The 17,763-nt window shown below is 48.9% G+C and overlaps 1 protein-coding gene across 1 annotated transcript in view; it reads right to left on the bottom strand.

Moving 5' to 3' along the window:
- The window catches only part of PRKCH (protein kinase C eta), a 115,569-nt gene that overhangs the window by 38,237 nt on the left and 59,569 nt on the right, over positions 1-17,763 (bottom strand). The window contains exon 10 of the mRNA XM_080592840.1: positions 6,744-6,898. Within this exon, the coding sequence (XP_080448966.1) occupies positions 6,744-6,898 (155 nt within the window). The remainder of the gene's footprint in view (positions 1-6,743; positions 6,899-17,763) is intronic.

Genomic DNA, 17,763 nt, shown 5'->3' on the forward strand with positions numbered 1-17,763 from the left:
ATTTATACAAACTCATCATGTGCAGGGTTTGCAGGTTTCAAATCAATCCCTTTAAATAAGCATAAAGGAAAAAGTAGACACTAGCAGAGCCAAAAAGTTCTGTAGGCTATTCAGCGGTCCTTAGTCATGTGGAAAGTTGCATTAAAGTTCACAGACTATATACAGTGGAGTCAATGGGGCACAGAGATCTGATATGTGGATCTCAAAACAGGACTGCTCTTCGTAAGCATAACTGTAAATCAGGACTGAACCGTCCAGCACAGTGACTGATTAAACATGACATGGAAACGTGAAAGGCTGCTTTTTGTCTCTGCCCTTTCCATTTGATCAAGTGCAGAGAAACAACACTTTAAACGGTGCATCCGAGAGCTCAGCTTGCACGCATGCAACAGCCACATGTTAGTGAGAAATTATGTAGTGGATGTACCCCCTATAAGCACAAACCAACCTACAGAGCTGTTGACTCTCACATAAGATAGCTGCAGACATTACCACCCTCCCCACCCTGAGAGACATTCCTTTATATTCTCTAAAGCTGAATGAAGCACTTTCAGGGACTCCAGCATGAAAATTTCTCTTCTACACTAAGCAGTTGCTGTAGGGACTAGGCTGCTGGTATGCTAGTCTGTGCCAATTTGCAGCTTTTAGCCGATTTGCTTCACTTGTTCACCATAAAATCAGCTTATATTTCATTCTTTCTGCTACTCTCGTGTAGATCCCCCCCTCCTTTTTTTTTTTTTTTTTTTGGTCCTGCTTCCATGTATCTACTCCAGTCCTCCTGGCCCCGATTCAGGAAAGCACCAAATCCAGGATCCCATCGAGGTCTCAAAGCAACAGGGACAAGACCCCACAGCTGAGATTATCCCAAACCAGCGTGGGGAGGAGGGAGGCATCAAACACAAAAAGACTGCTTCCAGGTGCAGCTAGCGTAGCGTATTCACCCAATAGTTTTCAGAAGAGTTACCAGCTTTAAAATACCTCATGCAACAAAGATTTACCTTGACTTGCTAAGAAAGCAAAGCCCTGCACAGCAGCTAAGCAAAGCAGCAGGAACCCCCAGCCAGCCTCCCAGCCCGTCGGTTTGCCTTGCAGGGCACTGCTGGTATCAGCGGCAGCCCCAGCCCAACTGCCAAGTTACATCCCTGGGGAAAGCCTCCTGACTTCAGGAGAAACCAGATCTCACCCCAGATGTGAAAAAGGGCAACGTGAGATGAGAATAAACAAAATCGCCAGTTGCAAAAAAAAGAAACAGAGAGAGAACATGAGGGATCCTATGTCTACAATGTCTCGACCCATGGAAAAAGCAAACAGCACGCTCATAAGAGCTGCTCTGTTAGCAGTGGCTCTGTGTAATTAGGAAAGGCATTCAGCTTCTGTTTTCAGCATGTAATTTTTAATTGATTTTGCTGAAAGAAACTTTAGTGTTGTTTCAGTTAATAAGAGTCTTTCCAGCAAAACTGGTCTCCTTAAAAGGCTTATGTAAACCTTCCTCCAAATGTCACAGGCTCGCTGTTTGAATTGGCAGTGAATTAACCTGTTGCAAAAAACCTCATTGCCTATAAAAGCCAACAGTCATGAGACATACAGCTGCAGACCTGACGGGCCTCCTGCGCTAAGGAAGGTGATGATTTCAGACACCTGGCTGGCATCCAGCAATCCCTGCAGATCTCAGAGGAGGAGGAGCTTTTCCCTGTTGTAAAGAGCACCGCACACAGGAAGGCGATGCTTGCGGATAACACACAAGAAAGTAAACACTTGCCATTAATGAACCTATCATACTTTCCCCAAGAGCTAGCGTTCAGCTCCAAGACAAGACCACGTTCTTATTTGGGTAACTGCATAATTACCTTTTGCCTTCCAAAGGGACTGTGCGTGCTATTAAACACAGTCAAGTCACAGGACCTACTTAATGCTTTGCTGCCTTTATCTCAGAGCCTGGTGCCACATCGGAGCACAGGGACTCCACGCACACCATCCCACACTCAGAGGCCTGACAGAGCACAAGCAGACCCCAAGGATCTCTAGATAGGCCACCCGCAACAGAAATCAGACAGACATAATGGCAATGGAATAAGCTAACTAGCACAAGCCCTCAGAATTGAAAGGTTTTTCATCCAAAAAAGCAGTCCTTTCCCAAGCTTTCTAGCCCAGCCTTTTAGTGCTTCTGGCTTTTAAGCAGCCACACTGCCTGTACCCTTAAAGATTTACCTGCCATTGTGCTGTGCTGAGAGGTGAGCTGGGCCAGCTTTGCTATCCAACCACTGGCAAAACCAGCCCTGATGTGCAGGGTGCACGTGTGACACTGCTTCTGCTTCCAGGTAACTGCTGACCCAAGGCTAGTTCAGGTACATCACCATCTCCTCTGTCACTTCCACCTATAGCAGAGACATTCCAAAAAGCAACTGTTTCATCACCCTTCAGGAGATACACTTGCAGAGGCAGAAAGTTCACCATAAAAACCAAGACCATGCCAGCAGCTTGGGTTGATTGCTCTATGTTGCTGTAAAAAGGCTGCTACCTTTCTGAAACCTCAAATGCCTGCAGGGCAAACCCCTACCCCTTCCCCCCTCAAGACAACCCAGTTTAAGAAAACATTTACGTTTGCCTTCAGTATGCAGGTGTGATGCCATTATTCAGGGACACCTTCTAGGTGACCTTGGCAAGGGGACATAGCCACCAACAAAGCTGTACACCACCCTACACAAGGTTTGAACTGGCGGGCAGTAGGGCAGATCAGCCGTTCTTACATACTGCTACCTGGAAGGAAAATTATAAAGCCTCATGATTATTTACTATCTCTTTGTTTTTAGAGACTGCAAGTGGAGCAGCTCATTTGCTCCGTGTAAGCCACCGTGCAGTCTCATACTGCTCAGCTGTGAATGCTGTTTTGTTTTGTTCCTGGCATGCACAGAAGCCAAAATATGCTTCCCACAGCCTGGGAACTGCTGAACTGAAAAGTGAAAGTCGGGAAAGAGCTGCCTCAAGAAAAATAGGTCATAGAAGCTTTACATAAAATTCACAAACAAACCTACCAACCTGCAAGAGGGCCCAGCACGCTGTTTTCCTTTAGAAGCATCCTTAATGAAAGAAGCCGTGCAAGAAGAGTGCCCTGCGAGCAAAGATTTTATCTACAATAGCTCTGATTAGCACCTAACCTTTTCCTGGCAGCGTACGTCGTGAGCTGATCCTAAGTATGTCCTTGTCCTACCCTTCTATGGTTAGGGGTGTAGAGTATGCCATGATTTGGTACATTGAAAAGCTCATTTTCATGTCTGCTTTCATTCTAGCTTTGTTCCTTCTATGATAGGATATGGAACCACACTACACTTGTCAACGTTTTTTTTTTCAGGAAGCAACTATAAATAGGCACTGCTGAGATGACAGCTAAACCTCAGCTTAGGGCAAGCCAGAAATGTTTCCTCGTTAAGGCCAGAAAGCCATCTCTCTTTTGCAGTGCTGGAAATGAGAAGAAAAAAAACCAACACACTGTGAAACTAAAAGCTCCCTAAAAAAAAAATAAAACCAAACATAAATATGCGCTCACACATTTATAGGACTTCTTTTCTGGGCAAGGCTTAGTAGCAAAAAGCAGACTTTCACTGAAGTGAAGGGCGACCACTGAAAATTACATCAATTGCAACGTGAAATCAGCCTGTAAGAGCACCAGTCCAGCACCAGGACTGACCGCAATGTTAGAAAGTCACATCCAACCAACACCATCTGCCCAAGGAACCCCATTCCATGGGCATGGCCTCACAGTAGCAAAAATACAGAAATACCGTGCTATAGATATTTCAGATCAGGAACATGCGGCTGGAGAAGGACTCAGCAAACACCCAATGTTCTTTGTTACCAGCATTGCCACCACAGCCCAAAGTGACACAACTCAGCTACTTCTTGATGAACTTTGAGTGCTCTCTCCCAGGCTTCTCTGGCTTTTCAAAGGAGAGAAGACCCGGCTTTTGGCAGTACGTGTTGCAAAAGCTTGACGTACCAGGAGAACAGTCATTGTGTTGGTAAATGCAGGCTGTCTCCTGAATTGCTTAATCTTGGAGGGGTGGGGGGTGGGGATATACAGGATTGTTATATGAAAGGCCAGCCCAGAAGAAAAACATATGACACAGGGTATTTCTAGGCTAGTGACTTACTCCACTGACCCCGGGAATCCAGCAGAGGCTCATTGAACAGCTTCTGGCACAACACCTCCTGGTCAGGTTTTTTGTGGTGTCTCCCCCCACTCCTCCCAGCTTCCTATGAAAGCACTCAATATTCTAACAATTAATTCATCAAACCCTCTTACACGAATGCAATGATTCCCTTGCAAGTATTTCCCTCCCATCCGCAGGCTCCCTCCTGGTGCCCACTTTCACACACCTCTCCAAAGCCTGGCGTTTGTGACCCAACATAAGCAACCTCAGCTTAACGCAGCTACGACCAGCAGCTCTCTCCCCTTACACCCTCCAGAATGGAGTCTCCCTGGTGATTAAAAATAAATAAATAAATAAATAAAACATGAACAAAACCCTCACCCGCTACATCTACCCACTGCAGCTGAACTGACCTGACTCCACAGCTCAACCAGTCTCCTACCAAGATCAAAGCCCATGCAGTTGTTCAAGCAGCTTTTCAATTACTCCTCCAGTTTCCATCACGAATTACAGCAGCGCTTGAAGAGTGCCAAAACCCAGAGGGATCGATTACTCCTGCCCTGTGACAGGCAGCGGGCTGAAGGGTACAGGAAAAGCTGGAAGCGAAGTGGCATTACATTATGTGCAGGCACAGTTTTGCTGTTGAATGATTGACAATAACTACTGGATGTCACTAGTTTGAGGATAATGTCATTTGCGTAATTATCTGGCAGGGTCTCTCTTCAGCAGCTGGCATTATTCACGAGGGAAGAATCGGACTGAAATCCAGCTGTAGAATCAGTAGATTTGCTATTCTGCGCAGACAAACACTGTGCTTTAGAAGCTCAATACGTATGGGATATACATCACTGGTAGTTTTCATACTCTCAGGACCTGGAGAATATTACAGTGATACTCCTCTATTTTACTGTGCCACATATATCACATGGTTTCATACTTTAAAAATAATGTGATATTCTCTATCTTCACCTGACCATCTGTTCCTTATGGAACTCAAGCTAGGAAGAGAAAGAGAAGTTGCAGTTCCTTGATTTATCTCAATCTCACCATCAGATAGGAGATCGCCCTCCGCACCACCCCTGGCCCTTTCACCAGTTTAGCCCTCAGCTATTCTGTCTGCACGGGTTTAATCGATATGGGAAAACACCCTGCTAAACACAGAACAGCATCACCTGGGCTCAACTGTGCAAAGCCCCAGATCAAATGGCATTTGGCCCAACCCACAGCCTGATACAGAGACTGACTTGCACTGGAACTGCTCCCACCCTGGACCAGATGCGGGTCCTGCTGCACAACTGTACCCACGCACTGAAAACAGAGGTGACGTTATTCTGCTCCGTGCTGCGTGCCACAAGTAGGACTGGGCAGGGTCACAGCAGCCCATCCCCAAATATGCCTGCTTTGCTGACAAAACCCAGGTAGCAGTATCCAAATAAAACAACTGACTGCTCCTCCTTCCAATGTTCTGGGCAAGAGGATGCCAGGGGCATTATACGATGCATGTCAGAAAGAAACCGTTTTCTTTAAGTAGACTGTCTCAGAACAGGCATCTCCTTGCTCTAGGGTCCTGTGCCACTCCAGAACAGGTCTCGCTCTGCCTCTGCCTTACACAAAAGATGCTGGTCATCTTGCTCAGGAAGGGCAGACAGGCTGGCTGATCCACGCTGGCTGGTCCATGCCTTGGTGTTTGGCAATGCAGAAAGGAAAAAATACATCCAAACTGCCCTCCTGGGTACAGGGGGAGGACAAAAGCAGGGAGCTACGTACGGGAAAACATTTCCTGAGAACAGCCTTGAGATGTGGGGTAATGGTGCTCTGAGCCTGGTGCAAACACAAAGATGCCAAACATGGACGTGGATAGGAAGGAAAACCTGCTGTTGGATCATGGCAGGAACGAAAAGACAATTAGTAACTGAGCTGAATGGCATTGGATAGGTATGTTGAATAAATACGATTTAAGCATAGTCCCATAGCTAATACAGGGAAACAAACACACTTGGGCATAACCAGCACCGATTAGCCTTTAAATAACAAGCCATATAGCAGCAAAGGCAACAGCGGCTTGTATTTACCTCCCAGAAAATCTAGGAAGGTTTCTCTGAACGCCTGCCCCTTTGTCATCAGTTTGATACGTGCCCCACAGCAGCAGCACAGGCCCGGAGCAGCACGGGGGAGGCTCCTGTCGCTCAGCAGCTAACACCCTGCAGCCAGGCAGACCCATGCTGAACACAGGCACCTGGCAGGGCAGAGCAGGGGCAGTTCTGGGCTGATGAGCAGCCAAGGCTGCAGAGCGATGTGAACCGACACCAACACAAACATCCCGTGCCTCGGAAGGGAAGCGTCGTTTTCTACGTGTCTGCACACGTCATAGGAATACCCTCCCTGCAGACACAGGGCAGCCAGAAGTTTCACTCCTTCCTGGAAGCTGGGTGCACCTCAGATATTGTGCAGTGGGAAAGCGGAGGTAGCGTTATCCCAGCTGACAACTTGTTCCTGGTGGGCAGCAAGTGACAGTTATTTACTCAAGCAGAAAACTCAAGCCATCATCCCAGCCGTGGGGTTCAGACAAAGAGAACGAATGAAAGCAGAGCTCACCGATAAATGATGCCTCTTTCATGGAGAAACATAAGGGCTGAAATAATTTCTGCTGCATAGAACCGGGCCCGATCTTCGTCGAAGCGACGCGACTTCTGAATGTGGAACATCAAGTCCCCGCCATTTACGAACTCCATCACAAAGAACAGGCGATCCTTCAACACACGCAAACACAACAGATATGAAGAGCATTAATCACATCCTCTGTCAGGCTTACAATTTTCTAAGTATTATCTCCCAAAAAAAGACAGATTAAGTACCCATGAGATGTTGGGGGAAAAAAAATCTTCATTTTTTCAGGAAAGATTAAGCCAATACCAGGAAGATCTGTTTATACCCCCTTGCCACCTCCCTCCACCTCCCGAACTTTTACCCCCAGAAATGGCAGATGTTTACATGTGGATTGGGCATATCAGTAGTTGCATGCTCATCACTAACTGGCTTCTGGAGGGTTTGTTTAACTGTTTAACGTGAATCCAGCAGCGTGTGATACCCCTTCAGCAGCGCTTTCTGAGCTGAGCAGTCAGAAGAGAAAACTGTAAAAAAAGACATTTACTCCCTACTAAACGTTGCAGCTTTCGGGGGGAAACGTTTCATAATACCCTGTCCGTAACCAGGCTGCAGCTTCACCACGACAGCACAAGAGCTGTGGAACAGCAACAACAGCCCTGTCTCTGGGGCACCCCGACGCTATTTCTAGGGAATGTGCGTTGTCTTACAGAGACAGATTTCCTGCCATGCACTTGCACGGCAGCTGCCTTTTGGGCCTTCACGTTTTGGCTTTCCTGGCAGCTCTGATTAACCTCCAGATCTTTGTGCGATGAAGGAACTGATAAGGACAAAGTATAAGGCGAAGTCTCTACCGGGCAGAAAAGCAACTGGTTCAATAATGTTCAGCTCATTAACCACAGCTGCTGGTCTCTGAGGTTTCTTTCTTCGCTTTCTTCTGGTTTTTGCAAAAGTCTCCAGATAGGGAGACGCTTGCTTAAACTCTGAGCGTTCGACAGTCTGGGTGCAGGCTCAGTGTGCCAAAGGGGTGCCCACTTAGCCGTGAGAGAATGGTTACACAACCATTTGTCACAAAAGTAAAGCCCAGAAGTGTTTCAGACCCTTTTAAAATTTCCCCTAGTACTTGTTTCAGGACATTCAGCATCGACCGTTTCAGTTTTACTCTGAGTAACAGGAACAAGCCGGCTGGAGAAGAGGCATAGGATTCACTCGAGATCAGCCAGCCTTTTAATGCTACAATTTGCCCTTCTTGCCCCTCCAGCCCCTTCCCAGGCCTGACATTAATCACCTACAAGCTAGTTTTAAACCCTCTCTAAATTTAAGAGGATAAGCGTTGTCAGTCTCCTCTTGCTGGCAGGCAGCCAGCTTGCAACGACTACTGGAATTAACGTCCCGGGATGCACACAGAAGGGGAAAAAAAAAAAAAGCAGCCAGGAATCCTTTCGACCCTCTCCATACACGAGCAGGAGAGCGAACTGCTCGTGCCAGAAGAGGACAGCTCGTTTCTCGTCACCGTCCTGGGCTCAGACGAACAGCTCTTTGGGCTCCTTCCAGAAGCAGCAGAGCTCAGGTAGGTGGTTCCCAGCGGGCGAACAATGCAGCTGCGTGCGGCACCAAGGCCACGCGCTACGCGCCGCTTCCAGTCCCTGCAGACAACAGTGCTTCATTGTTTCACCCTGCTCCTATCTTAGAGCAGCCGAAACACCCGGGCTGGCTGGTCCGTGGCAGCCGTCTAGCGAGAGCAGCACAAGCTGTGCAGAGGCACCGGCGACCTTGGGTGTCCGGCCCGCATCAGATTTGTACTGCCACATCTTTGCTGCAGTTGGGAAAGCTGAATCCGGCCCTGCTGTGCCTGCCTGCTCTGCAAGCCCTCCTCCAGCTGCAGCGCAGCTATCGCCTCTGCCCTGCCAGTTGGGCCAGCTTTTACATCTCCTTGTTATTCCTTCCCGCCTCCTTCCACGCTGATCACTCCACACGCCACGTGCTTACCTAGCTCAGCTTGCTCAGGCGTCTTTTCAAGCCCACACTTAAAAAAAAATAAAATAAAAAAAAAAATCCCTCTTGCCAGGTCTTCTACAGGAAGCAATTTAACTTACCAGCACCCTGACAAGGTATGTGCGCGTGTATTTATGTAAGTAAGATATATTCTTGTATAAACACGCATACAGTTAGGAACATACATTTTCTACTCTCTCCTTAAAGGTAAGCTTCAGGGAAACAAAGTTAACCCTTCATCTCTCAAAACATACAAGTCCTGCTGCTCTGGTGCTGGCGAAACTCCAGGGCCTATCTCAGACTTCTGGACATACTTGTATGTACTGCAGTGCTTAAAGGAAGGTGCTTCTTTCTCAGGCCTCCAGGCGAGCACAGAAACAGTCTATCACGAAATTTATATACGACTGACATTGGAATTAACAGCTTTTTGGTACAAAGAGCTCTTGCTTCAGACTAACTGCAAACCTGAGTACCTTTGCCTGTGTTACACGGTACTCACAAGTGCGATAGGTACTTCTCCTCCGCCCATGGTCTCATTGCACAAGTCAAACGTAAATACGGATTATTTAATTACTGGAGCTCTCCCATTTAGGCCTAGCAGGACTTTTCATTACCCAAATTTTTATTTTTACTTTTTTAAAGTCCAGCTAATCGTCTACACAGTTTTCTAACACTCAGAAACCCCTTGTACTTACTGAAGAGAAGAGCAGGATGGGTATTACAACTTGTCCATAACACAGCATTAGTGCATTGGCCTCCTACATACCTGGCAACAAGTATTAGAAAGCTCAGCACTAATGAGCATCCTTTTGGGACCAGGATCTAGGAACCAAGCACGGTCTGACATTTCCACTCTTAAACGAGGTCATCAGCTTGCCAAACTGCACAGACCAAACACTCTTCCAGGAATTGTTGATAAGTAAAATAAACAGTGGTATTTTAGGGGGGGGGGGGGGGGGGAGTCAATTTGCAGCACACAGAATAAGAGCGGATAAATAGCTTAAAAAGGGGCCAGGAAAGGGAAACCTTAAAATAGCAGATAGTTCAGATACTTGAGGGTTTGACTCTCCCTGCCTTTCCTGAGGCCAGGTGCTACGAACACGAGTGAGAGGAGGCTCAGGTTAGCTCTGATTTGCGTTGGTACACTACAGCTCCTCCCTCGGGTACACCCTCAATTGCCAGGTGGAGTCGTGAGCCCCCTTTTTTTGGGGACTTCTCAGTGGGAATTAGGAGGAGGAGAAAGCTGGAGTGTCTTTGCCAGGGCTCAGTGCTGCAATCCTCACAACTGTTTTCTGTTTTGCATTGCTCAGAAGTTTTCCCTGATTTACTATCTCGTCTTGACGTTAGCAAAGTAAGAAAGAGCATTTGAGTCAACAGGAAATGGTGACGCTAAAGCCTCTACAGCAGCGGTGGCCGCACGAGGAAATCACATTGCACCATTTCTGTACTGGGATCGAGGCGAATAAAGCCACAGAACAATTGTTACTGTAAATAAAAGAAACACTTGGAGGAAACACAACGTCCATGGCACCAGGTGGGCCCATTTCAAGGCTGGCCTACATCTCGAGATTAGCCCTGACTATTGCAGCGAGAGACAACTGGTTGTTTGTCTTGTTTGTTTGTTTGTTAGTTGATTTATTTTTTTTGCTTAAATGTGAGTTTGTTTGTTTGCCTGCTAGCAGGGCAGGGGCCGCTAGAAGAACACACGATGTCCTAAGACCCGTCCAGATACTGGTTACCACACCTATCAAACACAAGCACTCACCAAGCTCCAGTTCAAACACCGGTTTAGCCCTTTCTCCTCACCCGCTCCACTAGGAAGCTGTTTTGAATCCTTATACCTTGCCTCCTCAGCACCCCAGCAGGGGGGAGTACAGGTTTTATTAAAAGAGCATCCTTTCCCTCCTCATACCCAAAAAAGGCCAGTGCAAAGGCTAGTTTCTACCCACTTCCAGCTAAGAGTCACAGCCGATGCCCATGTGTAAGCCACACGAGACTGGTGTCACACCAAGGACCTCTGAAAACAACCAGGGTGAGAGCCTCACCTCCTTTCACACCGAGTAAATGTGGCAGGGCAGCACCATCATCCCAATTCAAGCAGTGTGGAAGGAGAAGGAGGGGAAGAGATGTATTTCCTATGTGCAGACACAGAAGAAAGTAACAAAGCTGCTGTGCCACGGACAGCGTGGAAGACAGAGAAGAATTCTCTCAAGAGAGGCTTTGGTGGAGGAATTTTACAGAAGCCTCGTCTGTAGCTGACCACTTCTACAGAAGGCAGCATCTTGAGATGAGACCTGGTCCAATGTGGTTTAGAGAAATGGTCCAGTTTTTCAAAAAAAATTTTCTGGCTCTGGAATTCTGCTACGTTTGCACTTCATCCTTTTGGAAGTAATTCATGCACACAACTCCTTAGAAAATCAGCTTTGGGCTTGATCTGAGTTCACTGAAGCCAAAGGGTTTCCCCAAGAAAACAGTCATTTTTCACTGTTTTGGCAGTTTAAGCTCTGCAGAGCGGAAAGCAGGCTTTCAGAATTATCTCCACACAGAAACAGCTGTGTCACTGCTACACAGCAAAAGTTTATTGCTTCCAAAAATGAGTAGCAGGGCTTAGGGAGCTTGTAAGCAAATTATTACAAGATAATTACAAGAGCTGGCAGGCTCCCTCAGCGCTCCCGATGTTCCCTTTCTCCCTTTGTGGTCCGCAACCCCCACACAAAGCCATCTGCCCTCGGTCTCGCTGGGAGCGTGCAAATAAGCGGCGCTGTCTCAGGACCAGGCTTCAGCAAGCCACACGTCCAGCTCCGCCAGCAGCGCCAGTGACCATCCGTATCTGGGTCAAGGCGCTGGACCCGGAGGAGGAATAATAAGCAGGTTTGTTTCCCAATATTTACTCTCGCAGGAGTAACATAACCAACAACCACGCTCGGACGCCGCTCTGCGCCTTCCCTCCGCGCCCAGCCCTTCGGCCGAGGCAGCGCGGCGTCCCCGCGGGCTGCCCGCCGCTCCCAGCTATGTGGTTTGCAGCAGGACCGGCTGCTCCGATGGGTGAGTTACCCTTGGGAGCGTTTCCAACCCGAAGAGGATCACAGGCACCTTCAGAAGGGGCTCACCACAAAGGAGCTGCTGGAGCAACCTTCACACGGGAGCTGAAGGAGACCAAACGAGCTCAGCCCTAAACGGCCGCATGGCGTCGAAGCAGCGCCCGGCTGTGATGGAGCAAGACGCCGATGCCAGGCAAAGATTCGGTCCTTTGGTTTCAAATCAGAGCAGCTACGTGAAGCAGAAGAGAAGAAACAGCTCCATGTCGTGCTCGCTCAGCTGGAATTATCTGTAGGCGTTCGCTACGCTTCTTAAACACAGTCACGGCGACGACTGCCACCGGCACCTGCCACCGCTCTGCCGCCGCGGCCCCAGACCCCCAAACGGACAAGGCAGTGGAAGGCATCAGACGTTACAGCAGCCTGCTGGCTGACCACTGGTGCTCTCTTGGCCATTTTCTCCCTCTGCTTCAGTGGCTTCCGAAGCACATGCCAGCCCCAACAACCACTCATGCCCAGGAGAAATCAGACCACGGCAAGGGAGCGTGTAGTGGATGGCACCGTACAGCCCCGGGGCTATCAAGATGGGAGAGATCGTGGTGTGCCGTGCCACATCCGAAGGGCTGAGAAAGAGAAGGCTGCTTTCTTCCACTTGTTTTTGTTTTTATTTTTTTTAGCCAGAAGGAGGTGCAGTGAAAATTTGGACTGAGAGGTGGGGTAAGCTGCACGCTGCGCTTCCTCGCGGCTCGGCTGCGCTGGAGGTAGCGAAGGCACTTCTGAGAAGCACGGGTCGCTTCCCCCATTTCGGGCTCTTTCAGCAAGGAACTGCTGCCGTCATCGTCACAACTGCGGGAACAGAGCAGTTATCGTTCACCGCTGCGCTCCGCGACGCCACTGACAGTGGGCACAACGCTGCCTTCCCTACGCAGCGGCAGCCAGGCACATAAACATCGCCCGGAGAGTAACAAATTGGCTCTTGCCATTTGCATAAATAAACTCTCTGGGGTCCCTCGGGGTAAAGGCTGCCCAGCGTGTGCATGCGTGCACAGCACAGCATTAATGCTGAGCTAATTCCAGAAGGGCTGCACAACGACAGCCACAACCCAGGCGAAGCCGACGGCAGCCGCGGGTTCCCACCTGCTCCGAAAAAAAGTCCTGAATCCAGCTACAGCCTTCAGACTTCAGCGCGTGTCTTCTTCACTGCTGGGCTGAAATTTCAAACTCACAGGCTGAAGAGTTTTTGTAACGTAAGGTCAAATGCGATCATCCCTCTGCGACAACACAGCCTTTGGGATCTGCAAGTGAACCGCACGCGTACCTTCCCTCCTCATCCCCTCCCCTCACGATGGTCTAAATCACAGTGGGATTGGCTCATTTTATGGCCAGAAACCTTCACTCAACATAAATGCAAATGGACAATTTTTAATCACTTTTCTTCATTTGTATCTCTTTCACTAGAAACAAAACAAAGAGCCCAAAATCGCAGGCACTACATCAACCAGATAAATTATGTACAAAAAAAACCCAACAACGTAATCCCAATTCAAAAAGGAAAAAAAAAAAAAAGTGCTGTCTTGGCCACTAAAACAGACTCTCCTAAAAATAAAACACAGAATGAAAGAAGAAATAAAATCTTCCCCTCCGGACCTTATTAAACAGCATAGAAAATTACATAAACACTCCTTCCTACCTGAAAGATCAAAACCCAAAGGGCTGGCTGAATTTAGGAATAAATTCCGGAATAAGGAACTAGAATATATCAAGCTGTATGCATCACTCATTAATCAAAGATTTATAGGACATCTGCACCCCTCAGCTAGCTGCTAACATCCCGGTGTTTCAGAAGCGGGCAGCTCTGCAAAGATCATGCTGTTTTCACATCTCCCAGTTCAGAACAAGCTACTGGAATTGCTGTTCCCAGTTTGGACTGATCAACCCAAGACAGCTCTGGCCTGTTTTTCAAAAATACCCACTACTTGCAACATCTCCTGGCCTCAGATTGCAGTTGGGGAAAGCTAGAGACCTCTGAAAGCTCAGCTAAAGGTCTTCAGGAAAATCTGAGCTGCAAAACAAAGGCTTTGCGGATCCACCCTCTCACCTGAAACGCTGCCTGGAAAGCGGCTCAGGTTCAAAGAGATTTAGACCTAAAGCACTGCTGGGTTGAGCCTCAGCTAGTTAGCTCGTCTCTGCCTTTTGATAGCTCCCCTCCCTTCCTCCCTGCTAACTGGCACTTGGTTGGTCACCCTGTTTGAGAGTTGGTTTCATTTCAACCCTTTTAATGCCACAACTTCCTCGATTTTAAGGCCAAAGAAAAATATTACTTCCATCTACCGTGGTTAACGATGTGCAACACAACGTCCTTTTGTTACCCTTGCACTAAGCTCGATAGCTTTGCCTAACAGGTACAGCCTCTCTCACAAGGCACTGCAGATGGGGACAGACATTTTCTTAGCTTCATAAAAACAGAAGTAGCCCGAGTCCCTCAGCAACTAGGGCATGAAAGTTACACTAAGTGGCTACAACAGTGCTAAGATGATGGTAGCTAACACTTCAGGTCATATTTTCACTTCAGCTCCTATCACCTCGGTGTGCAGCGTAAGTGTGGACACCCAGCGAAGTTCACAGATAAAATCAGAAACGTCAGCCTGATCTTGTTCCACCTTCTGAAGCCAAAACCACTCTGCCTACAAAAAAAAAAAACACACAGCCACCCTGCCCCGTACGTTCCTGCAGCGACGAGCCCACCAGAGGTGTGATGGTGCGCGTCAGAGATAAGCCGAGCCTTCCAAACTCGGAGAGCCTCCCACATCTGTTTTACCTACAAGTTAAACCGCTGTGCCAGCAAAGATGTCATGGGTTTTTGGTGTACCCGGTGACTACACAACCACAAGAAAGCACGGTTTTGACCGGTGTGCCTTTATTCTGTGTTATGTAGGAGCAATAAATACCAACACCGACTGTCCAGCCGGTGGTCACAAAACACAATGCGTGGGTACCCGAGGCACACGGCGGTGCTTGAGGTGCCCAGCAGGAGCGCAGGGGTGGAGAGATGAAATTCCCCTGTATCTATCCATGTCGGACAGCCCACCCCCAGAAAAACCTAGCTCGCCTCCCCAGGGACCCACGTAAAGCACAGCACAAGCTCCACCAACCCTGACTTCAAAAGGACCCTGCAGCAAGCCCCCAGCAGGGTGCCTGCCTCCCTTTCTTGCCAGTGTTTATGACCAAAAAGCATTTCAGACCTCTTGGAAAATGCCAGGCCTATAAACACGACGTCCCTGTCACCATCTTCGTTTGATTTGGGCTGCCAGCAATGAAACTGAAGCACACGCCGGTCTTCCAGCACGGCAGCCTGGGGCTAGCACCAGTCTCGATGCTTAAGAAAAGGGCAAAAAGGTCCAGCAAGCTTGCAGGGAAGCACCACAGAGACGCACTTGGCTGTCAGGTGTACGCACACAGCAAGTCGTACCTCCCCGACACGCCACAGGGGGAAGGCTGGGGGTTAGAGCCTGGGAGATGATCAAAGCTCTCCTCTCTGCTCCCGATGGGCTCCCTCTCAGCGCCCTTCAAACAGCACATCAAAGAGGCCTCACCATTTCCCTGTCTCCCACTAGCACGCTCCAAGACCTCTTGTCAGGATGCTTTTTCACCTCACCAGACCCAGGAAGGCTGCTGCTCACTTTCTAGAGTCCCTTACCTCCACCACGCTGAGCTCTGCCCCGGGGCTGCCCCGTGCTCTGCTCACTTTGTGACAGCGTGGAGCAGCTGATGGAGAACCAGGCTGGTCCTGGAGACCCCTGCAGGATCAGGACCAAGGGATTCCCCTGGACATGCGAGCACAGCCAGTCCTCTCCTGTGGCCCAGCGGACGGGGGAGCAGTCAGCCAGCCGCCCTTGCTCAGTCCCACCACTTTTCCTGGTGGTTGGTAGGCTCTCGCATGAAAATTATGCCCCTGTCAAAGGTTCCAGGTTATCTTGAACACTTACAGAAGGTGAAATGCAGGCTCATCTCCCTAAACACCTGTAGCACAATGCCCGTGCTGACCCTGGAAGAACTGTTTCAGAGCTCTGGGAGCCAGAGGTGATGAAGAGAAACCTTCCCCTTCTGTCTCAAGCATGACATCAGCCCACAGCTTGTAAAGGGGGCAGAAAGCTGCATGCCCTCATAAAATAAAATGGTACCAGTTCAATGATTAGCTGCCCTGGAATCCCTCCTGGCTTCAACAGCACCCTGCTAGCTATTATCTCTGAAGGACGCTTGTTACAGAAAGTCACGTCCCTCCGCCAAGTTCTCGTGTCTCACTATTTTTGGAACAGCACACGCGGGCTCTGTGCCTCAGCAACTGTCAGCAGAGCCACACAGAAAGCAAATCCATATAACGATCAGACTAACAGGGACAGTGCTGGAAACAGCATCGCCTGGGGGACGGTCCCCTGAAAGCGCCCTGTGGTCATGAGAAAAGGGATAAGGGCAATAAACATAAAAGGCAGAAACCTCTATCCACTGCTATTTGACACTATTTGCATGGGAAGCTGATCTCCCCCAGCCCTTTCATTCTCATGCAAAAGAGGTGAGACAAAAGGATTTAAAAGCAAGCCACCTGTGCAGGAAGGATGGTGCCTAAACCCCAAAGATGACAGGATCGACTTGTTGCAAACTCATCTTAATTAAAACATTCCAGGATCTGCATTCCCCAGGATAAAATTACTAACTTCACTATTTCTATGGATAGCCTCTTTCACCTGTTCGAGGCCTGTATTGTTGAGGTGTTGGATGACACCAATGGCAGGTAAACGGAAAGGAGCATTTTTGGGTGCTTGTGACCCCTAACGCAGAATCCAAGCTTAGCCACAGGTCAGCCCCAGCACCTGTCAGCAACTCCCAGATTAGTGCAGCGGGAGCATAATCCTCTCTGACACTAAAGGATGGTTGTAAGGCCCTAGAAAAAGCAGAAGCAAACGGCTTAGGCAAGGTTGAAAGTACTCGAACCAAGACATTCAATTAAAAAAAATAAAATAACAGAGATGTATCTCAGTTTGTGGTGAGCAAGGGAGACCTCACACAGGTGCTGCTGGAACAGGCCAAACCCACTCCCTGCGAGGGACCAGCACAACTCCATCCCTTCAGAGGAAAGGAATCTGGAGGTGCAGGTCCAAAACTGCCTCCCTCCCTGCAGAGTGAGGGCCCTGCCCAGGGCCGAGCATGCACAGGGCCATGGCCAGCCTCTGCCGGCCTGCTGCACAGCCAGGGTTTCCTCTCTGGGCTCTGCAAACTGTGACCTCCCGGGCAGAGACAACACTTGCAGCTCCTACCACCTAGTGGCTGCAATATTTCTCTGAAAAAAGAGCAAGAAGGCTGGCTGGAGGTCGGGCAGCCTCAGCCCACCATGGGCTATTAGAGCAGCAAGGGCTAGCGTGCATCACTTACGCTGCAGCTGGGACTCCAGAGGACCACAGTACAGAGAGATGAGGCACAGAGGCAGCACCAAAGAACAGGAAACCTTTCTGAAAACGATCAGCAACTGATGTGAGCACAGAAAAAAAAAAATCAGCTAACTCTAAACAGGCAAGCAAAAGTAGCAACAATATAGATTAACTCAGACAATGCACTGCTGTTTCTGGCACTTGTGCCAGCTCAGCTAAAGCTAGCTTACCCGCACTACGCAGCATCGCGCTGTGCAGCACAGACGTGCCCTGGGCTCTGTAAGTCAGCCCTAGGCTCTAAGTCAGAAGAGTTTGCTGGTTTGGGTAGAATATAATACAAGAGTCTGAATTCAAATGGCTCCAGCTCCATCCAAACCTTCAGAACCTGCCCTGAAAGCACGCAGCATTTCAGACTCTTCTGAGCTCCTTCTTCCCAGCTCATGTAACTTCCTCTTGAACTGCAGGGCCCGTAACTGAACACGTGTATTCTAGCTGCGGCCGCTCCAGCGCCAAGCAGAGGGGATAACAACTTCTCTGACCTCCTAAATCAGCCTG

This window comes from Anser brachyrhynchus (assembly GCF_964034855.1).
Source record: "Anser brachyrhynchus genome assembly, chromosome: 5".
Taxonomy (NCBI): Eukaryota; Metazoa; Chordata; class Aves; order Anseriformes; family Anatidae; genus Anser; species Anser brachyrhynchus.